We start from the raw sequence: 8,204 nt of genomic DNA, 5'->3' as shown, positions 1-8,204 counted from the left end.
AACGTTGGGTTAAGGTGAGGCGGGGGCGGCCCGAGGTTGGAGAAGGAGAGGAAACGGGACAGGCCGCTTCCCCACGCGTGTGGTGGCAGAACGCTGGGACACCGCTCTGCCTTCGGGCTGCGGGTGGCCCCGCTGGGAGCCTCCCAACATGCAGTGCTCGAGGGTCAGGCGAGCGCGCACTGAAGGTGACGGTTCGCTAGCACTGTGCTGATTTTTTCACCATGATCCTCCCGAATGCTCGGGAGCCTCTGTTCAACCTCCCGTCAGGTGAGGTCAGTTAGGGCCTTCGTTTTTAGAGTGTAACGCTGCCCAGGAGAGCGCACAGAGGACTTTTCTCACAGTGCTCTGTGTGCCCGTGCCCCGTTTCTGTTGCACCCCGTGTCACCAAGCTGTCTGCTTTCCTTCTAGGGCGGCTGCAGCCATGGCCATGCAGGTGCAGTTCGAGGCAAATGCCGACACATCTGCAGAGGAGGAGAGCTTTGGCCCAGAACCCATATCTAGGCTAGAGGTAAAAGGTTTTGTATGATAAGGGCATTGGCACGAGTTGCCCAGAGAGGTGGGGGATGCCCCATTCCTGGACACGTTTGTGGTGAAGCTGAAAGGGGCTTTGAGCACCTGATGGAGCTGTAGGTGTCTGGTCATTGCATTATTGGACCAGCTGCCCTTAAAGGTCACTTCAAACAATTTTATGCTTCTATCTCTTCCTTGATATTTGTTAGTTACCTTCTATATTTATTAAATCAACATCTGCTTTTCTGCACTATTTAGAGAGTAGCTCTTCCAAACATTGCATTAGGATCATTTTTATTTAAAAGATTATTTGTTTGTAAGTGTTAGGGTGGTAGCATTGGACATGCTGACTTGTAATATCAGAGTTTAATTTAAATCTAAATGAAGTTAGAATCGTAGAACAGGATCACAGAATTGCTCAGGTTGGAAAAAACCTTCAAGATCATCAAGTCCAACCACGACCTAACCACGCTACCCCAACTCTAACAGCCCTCTGCTAAATCATGTCCCTGAGCACCACATCCAAATGGTTTTTAAACACATCCAGGGATGGTGACTCAACCACCTCCCTGGGGAGCCTATTCCAGTGCTTCAGCACCCTTTCTGTGAAGAAGTGTTTCCTGACATCCAACCTAAACATACTCTAGTGCAACTTGAGGCCAACTCCCCTTGTCCATTTGTAAGTGTTAGAATGGTAACAGTGAACGTGCTGACTTGTAATTACAGAGCTTGATTTAAATCTAAAGGCAGTTGAAGTATTCAGAGATTGGTGTTTATGACTCCTTGTGTCTCCTTTTCCTCTGTCTGTCAGCAATGTGGTATAAATGCAAATGACGTGAAGAAATTAGAAGAAGCTGGATATCACACTGTTGAGTCTGTTGCACATGCACCCAAGAAGGAGCTGTTAAATATTAAAGGCATCAGTGAAGCCAAAGCTGATAAAATCTTGGTAAGAACGTTAAGCCAAAACTTTAAGCTGAGAAAGTCCAGGTTTATTTTTGCTCTTTTAAAGTATTCCAGTGATTTTGAAAGGTCTCCATTAACGATAGACTGAGAAGAGTAATAAGGCTTATTAGAGATGTGATGTGGCTTTTTATGGGAAGAGTTCAAAAGAAGCTAGGATCAGCTTCAAGAAGTGAAGATCTGGGGGGAACAATTAGGAAGGTCTCAAAAAATTGTAGGAAGATGTGGAGAGTATGGCCAAGACTGTCATTTCCAGATCAGTATTTCTCATGGTAAGGAGGCTTGAAGCAAAGAAAGCATTTTTTCATACAGGATATGATGGAGTTCTAGAACAACTTGTCCCACAATGCTGTAATCACCAGTAGCATGAATGGTTTAATAGTGTAACAATACCAAGAGCTAAATGCAGTGTTAATGAGATAATCATCACACAGAGGCATTTGGTAAACTCAGAGGAATTACCAGATAGTGAATCAGTTCCTTATTCCCTGATTTGTTACACTTGTTCCCCAAGCATTCACTTGTGGCAGTTGTCAAGGCACAGGGTGCTTAGTTAGGAACCACTGTGCTGACCCCATACAGTTGTTCCTCTGTTACAACCCTTTGAAGTGCAGTACTTCAGGTGGCACCTGAGCTTTTTAGTACTGATTACTAGAGGGGTAAATGAATGGGATGAGCTCTCTTTGCACTGCTTAGTTTGGTTTTCTTTAGGCTGAAGCAGCTAAACTGGTTCCGATGGGTTTTACCACAGCAACGGAATTCCATCAGCGGAGATCTGAAATCATCCAGATCACCACCGGATCCAAAGAACTTGATAAACTTCTTCAAGGTAATAACTTGGGTTCTATTTATTGGTTAACTTTCATGATCATCTCCCTGTTCCCACTTGTAATCTAAAAGCACAATTAAGTCACTTCAGCTCTTTAGCATCCTCAAAAATAAACTTAGCTGAACTTGTCATCTTCAGAATGAGCAAACCTCAGTATGAAAACCAGTTTTTCCAATTAGCTTGAAAACTTTCAGCCAAAGTTAGTGTTAAACTCAATCTGTGTAAAATTAAAACTTTGTGTATGCAATCTTTACTGGAAGTATGTGACAATTCTTTTTTTTTTTTTTTTCCTTTCTTCCACCTAGGAGGAATAGAAACAGGGTCCATAACAGAATTATTTGGGGAGTTTCGTACTGGAAAAACACAGTTGTGCCATACTTTGGCAGTAACCTGTCAAGTGAGTTATCCACTTTATTAAAATCAAGTATTCAGACAGCATAGTTTTTGTGTATTTGCTAATTCTATTTATGCCATTTTCTTACAAAAAAAAAAACCATATATAGCTGCAAAGAGTGGATTTTATCCATTCCCAAAGAGATCTCAGAAACTTTTGCAGCAACCATGACTGAACTTGCAGCTTGCTAGGGTCTTTTGTTCCTTGCTTAACCTGCCTACTAGGATTACTATAGCAGCAGTTAAATTTGTTATCTTTTTTGCCTATATTTGGCTTATGTTTTGTAGCTTTTTTTTGGCCTTAATATTTTGATCCCATTAACAGACATTAGCCTTGTGGTATAATCATAGGTCTTAAGCACACAGAGGTGCTTGAAGCTGAGTTCTGTCCTCTTGCACAGACACTGAAGACAAGAATCTGTCTTGTCACTTTTCCCAGACAAATGTGACTTTAATCACCATGGCTTGGTACATTATTTATTGTGTGAACATCAGCTGAAGGCATAAAGCAGTAACTAGATTACTTGTTATTGATTTTGTATTCACAAATGTGCTCTTCCTTTAGCTTCCCATTGACCGAGGAGGTGGAGAAGGAAAAGCCATGTACATCGACACTGAAGGCACTTTCCGTCCAGAACGTCTGCTTGCTGTGGCTGAAAGGTCTGTGCTGGAAGTAAAAAGGCATTAAGTGGAGAAGGGAATGTGTTTCCTAATGGTGAGGCAGCCTAGTTAAAATCAGCCAGGCTCTTTAAATTCATTGAACTGTTAGAGTAAGAACTATCCTTAAGCAACAGCTCTTCTTGCCTCCTGGGTTCTATCACTCTGCCTACCTAGATGCCCTTTAGATCACTTCATTACCTGTATTTTACAAAGTTTCTATTTTTACTTAGCTATGACATAAGCTAACGTCATTGTTCCTGGCATATGATGTTTTCACTTAATATCCCCCTCAAATTTAGTTCTACAGTTGGTGACATACCAAGACTTTCCTTAAATTCTACTAGTATTTTGTAACAAAGATTCTTTCACAAAAAGTTTATGGCAACAGTACATGGAATTTTTTTGTTGAGAAATGTGAGGGTCCCCCCTGACCAGTTGGAAGGCAGTTTTCTCATCTCCTGCCTCTACCTCACAATATTCAGAAGTGTCTTGTATACAAATCAGGGGTAAGGTAATTAACTGAGTTTCCTGAAGGCAATAAAAACTCTGCTGGCTACGTGCAGATTCTTGTTATACTTAAATATCAAACTAATATGAGCTGTGCTGGCCCACAAGAGTTGTTCCCTTTTCTTTAGAGAGGAAATTGACCTAATCAACGTATCATCCTGCATGAATGAAATAAAGTCAAGTTACTGAGAGGTAGCAGTAACTCCTGAAGTTGAAGTTTGTTGCTGAAGACTTTTGTCACTGGTGTCTCTAGGTATGGCTTGTCTGGCAGTGATGTCCTGGATAACGTGGCATATGCTCGAGGCTTTAACACAGATCACCAGACCCAGCTCCTCTATCAGGCATCTGCTATGATGGCTGAATCACGGTAATGAGACCTCATCTTAAGATGGGGTGATTTTTGTGCTGGTACATTGTAAACATGCTTGTACAGTTCTCTTGCACTGGTTCATCACCTGCATTACGTGACTGAATTGTCAAAATAACAGCTTACATTTGAAGTTGTTCTCAAACTTATGCTTTGACGCATGCATGCAATAAGTTTTGTCTATCAGCTGAGATGTGTGAGTAATTCAGTTGTGAGTTAATACCTGTTGCTTTTGAAATGTTGGATGGTAGCAACTGACTTGAGCTGTGACAACTGATTTGACTTGACAAAGAATGAATGCCACCCTGAAAAACAACTTTAAAGATCACATTATATTATTGCTTTCAGAAAGAGAGTTGATTTAGAGCAGTGCAGCTGTTGTGATTTAGCCTGGCAGGCAGCTAAGCACCAGCTGTTCACCTCCCAGACCCCAAGAGGGTGGGGGAGAGAACTGAAGACAGTAAAAATGCAAGAACTCTTCGGCTGAGATAAAGACAGTTTAATAAGAAAGAAAGCAAAACACAACTGCTACAAAAAATGATGGTACAGTGCAGTTACTCGCTACCTGCTGAGCAATGCTCTACCTATCACTGAGCAGTAGCAGTCTCCTCTCCCCCAGTTTTGCTGTGCAGTTTGATGCCAGTATGTATGGTATAGGATATTCCTTTGGCCAGCATGGGTCAGCTGTCCTGGCTCTTTTCCAGTTCCTCGCAGGCAGGGCAGCAAGGAGGAGCACAAGAGTCCTTGACTCAGTGTAAACACAACTACTAAAACATCAATGTATTATCAAATTTTTTTTTTTACCTTTTTTTTCTTTCCCAAGACAGTAGCATACCAACCACTGTAAAGATTAAGTATCCCAGCCAAAACCAGGACATGTGCAGATAGCTTCAGTTTGAAACTGAGGTTTATGAGACCCTTTAGAGGGAAGGGGATGGTGATATGAGGTACACAGGGACCTGTTTACCTGCAGCATACCCATGGTAAAACACCTTACAAAGGGTATTATTTCATAGTAATCTGAATACTGCAGATTGACTCTGTGGTGGTAAAAATAACAGTTCTGCTAACTGGCAGGTGAGAAGGGCTTGTATCCACATCTGTATGCAGCTTACAGTTGACTTAGATGGTCACATTATTCACAACTGGAAACAATTCTGAGAATGCTTTATGTACTTCTCCAGGTATGCACTGCTGATAGTGGACAGTGCGACAGCTCTGTATCGGACAGATTACTCTGGAAGAGGCGAGCTGTCAGCGAGACAGATGCATCTGGCCAGATTTCTGCGTATGCTTCTCCGACTTGCAGATGAGGTAAATGCTAGGGAGCACCCTAGACTGATTTTCTTTCTCTTGTGAAGCTCAGCAATCTTGTACAAAAGGCAGAGAGGAGAGCAGAAGTACAAGCATGCCTTTTTATTTATTTATTTGTTTGTTTGTTTGTTTGTTTAAAAATGTATTCAGGTGGTGGAAAATGATTTTGCCTTGTTGCTTTTCTCCTTCTAGTTTGGTGTGGCTGTTGTGATCACTAACCAAGTTGTGGCGCAGGTAGATGGAGCAGCCATGTTTGCAGCAGATCCCAAGAAACCTATTGGAGGAAATATCATAGCCCATGCTTCCACCACGAGGTGAGAGAACAGATTATCATCGTCCATTAGCTTTATTTTGGCAGATTTTGTGTCACTGAATACGTACTTTTTAATTCTGGGTCTCCCTTTGGTCTGTCAGTGGCACTTCCAGTCTGCTTTGCAGAAACTCTGAGCAGGTTCATTTCTTACAGTTCAGAGTGTGCTACATTCCATGTAATTTTTCAATGTAATGTTTTAATAATTACTATCAGGATTCTCTGGAAGGAGGCTATACCTCTTTTCTTTCTTTTTCCCCTTCAGACTTTATCTGCGAAAAGGCCGAGGTGAAACCAGAATATGTAAAATTTATGACTCTCCTTGCCTTCCTGAGGCTGAAGCAATGTTTGCTATTAATGCTGATGGAGTGGGAGATGCAAAAGAGTGAAGACTTCATTTGATTCCCCATGTAAACTAAGACTGGGTGGCCACAAATGGCTCCTGTGACAGAAGCTTTCCCAGTGCAGCTGCTGTTCAAATGCTGTCCAAGGATTCTGTTGTATTTCAGCATACATGTTCATCATGTGAATCCAATTTGAGACACGTCTGCAGGTGTTGCTTGGAAGAGATTGTCCCTCTCGGGCTTTAGTCACGTGTTAGGTTAATGTGGTTTCTTGAGAATATTTTCTAAGGACCATATGCTTGAAGCTTTCTTCACAGCTGTTGCTCCCGTTGAATTCTACAGGTGGACGTAGCACAGTGATCTGAAAATTTGTGGCAATAGTTTGTAATTTAATGACTTTGAAGTAAGTCTGGTAAGAAAAGTGGTGGCTGGACAACATAACAGGTTGCCTTCATAATTAATTACAAAATAAAGCAAAATAGCATTCCACAAAAAGAATGTGTGAATGTTGCTGTGACTGAGATTATCACTGACCTCTAATCTTTCTGTTAATTTTGCTTTGAATTCTGCAATACACTGCTTTTTGGGAACTGCTAATTTACATTTCAATAACATTGTTTATTGTATATCATTATTTCTCTGTGGAAGTCTGCTTTTTAATAAAAAGACCATGAAAATATTGATGACATTACAGGTGTCTGGAATTTAGCCAGGTGCTAATTCAAACTGAGGTACTCTTCTCCTGCAGGTGGAGAAAAGATGCATAGATCTTCAGTGACTCTCAGTGTGGAGTGTTTTTTCTACAAAACACATCATTTCCTTTTCTGAGAAGTGCTGTACAGCTGCTTGGTTGCTGACACTTGCCCTATGTACAGGTGAAGCTGTGACCAGCTGTAAGACCTTGTCCTTGCCTGCACTCTGCTATGTGCTGCTGGTGGCTGACACCTGGCAGCAGTTTGTTGTAGGCTGACATGACTTGACCACAGTCCTTCAGTGTTAGTGCTGCACAGTTTAATCTAACAGGACCATTACATTCTTCTTGTCAGAGTCTCTGAACAACTGAGGTAACCTCTGAAGTTCCCTCTGTTCATCCAACGCTTAGCATGCGAACTGCTTTCTCTACAGTCCACGGCATTTCCCTAGGGCAAGCTGGAAGGTTTGTAACTGCCACCAAATCCAACAAAATGGGAAACAGTTTTCCTCTTCTCTAAGCTCTTATACAGCCCTCTAAACTTTTATACAGCCCAGGCTTGGAACTCGGTGGGGTTTGGGTCTTTTGTTTCTTTTAAGCACAAGAACCTTTAGGAATGTCCTCAAGTATTGCCATAAAGGGTTTAAGTTGTTTGTGACTCAAGGCTATGTAACATTAATTAAAATAAGCTTATTGTCAACATTGCTTTCATCTCAAGGAGCTATAATTAATAACATTTTGGAAACATTTTTCCTGCCTTTCATTGAAGTATTTGTCTCACCATTTCTTAAAAACTCTATAGCTCCCCTTAAAGAAGCAGAGTATCATTAGAAATCGTAACTTTAAAAGCTCTTAGAAGTTTTTGTGTGTTCGCACAACCAGTTGGCTTGCGTTCACCCAGCCAACTTTTGCTCTGTTAGAACCCACACCTAGAGATGAGAAGGGATTTATTGTTGAAGTGTGTACAGAAATGGGTGCATTGTTCTGAACTACTCATTGTTTCAGCCTTTATTTTCGGAGGAAATCTAAAACATAAATTAGTTTTTCTGTGCCATCCATGTGCACAGTTCATCACTCTGTCTTGCTCAAGTGTGAGAAGATGAGCTTTGGAGAGCTACTTTCTATATCCAAAATCCTGCACTGAATGTCCTGGCTCTTAACCCAGGTATCAGGCTACAGGGGAACATCTTAACATGGCATTTTGTTTCATCTCATGCCTTTAGGAGCTCATGCCTCAGCACTACACTCTTCCAGATTTGTGGCACCACTTACGCTTTCCCCAGCAGCACTGGGCAGAGAACTGTGCCCACTCAAGC

General features: G+C 41.7%; 1 protein-coding gene across 2 annotated transcripts; it reads left to right on the top strand.

Annotated features, from left to right (window-relative positions):
* The first annotated feature begins 6 nt into the window (after positions 1 to 6).
* On the top strand, positions 7 to 6,883 carry RAD51 (RAD51 recombinase). 2 transcript variants are annotated; one of them, XM_019615307.1, is made up of 10 exons: positions 7 to 14; positions 409 to 508; positions 1,322 to 1,459; positions 2,185 to 2,302; positions 2,608 to 2,699; positions 3,261 to 3,355; positions 4,116 to 4,229; positions 5,414 to 5,543; positions 5,736 to 5,857; positions 6,119 to 6,883. In XM_019615307.1, exons 2-10 carry the CDS (start codon positions 422 to 424, stop codon positions 6,240 to 6,242), a joined length of 1,020 nt encoding a protein of 339 aa, XP_019470852.1. In that variant the 5' UTR covers positions 7 to 14; positions 409 to 421; the 3' UTR covers positions 6,243 to 6,883. The 2 variants fall into 2 exon arrangements, with proteins under 2 accessions (XP_019470852.1, XP_003206184.1); XM_003206136.4 differs by lacking the exon at positions 7 to 14 and adding an exon at positions 43 to 267.
* Positions 6,884 to 8,204: the final 1,321 nt, after the last annotated feature.

This window comes from Meleagris gallopavo, chromosome 5 (assembly GCF_000146605.3).
Source record: "Meleagris gallopavo isolate NT-WF06-2002-E0010 breed Aviagen turkey brand Nicholas breeding stock chromosome 5, Turkey_5.1, whole genome shotgun sequence".
NCBI classification, from domain to species: Eukaryota; Metazoa; Chordata; class Aves; order Galliformes; family Phasianidae; genus Meleagris; species Meleagris gallopavo.
Note: the sequence above shows the minus strand (reverse complement) of the source record. Positions and strands in the feature narration are given on the sequence as shown.

What these genes read in the sequence shown, in the direction of transcription:
- RAD51 (XM_019615307.1), top strand. Translation starts at nt 422, where the DNA reads ATGGCCATGCAGGTGCAGTTCGAGGCAAATGCCGACACATCTGCAGAG. An exon ending in CTTTGGCAGTAACCTGTCAA is followed by an intron (nt 2,700 to 3,260) that starts GTGAGTTATCCA and finishes CTCTTCCTTTAG; the next exon opens with CTTCCCATTGACCGAGGAGG. An exon ending in TTCTCCGACTTGCAGATGAG is followed by an intron (nt 5,544 to 5,735) that starts GTAAATGCTAGG and finishes TTCTCCTTCTAG; the next exon opens with TTTGGTGTGGCTGTTGTGAT.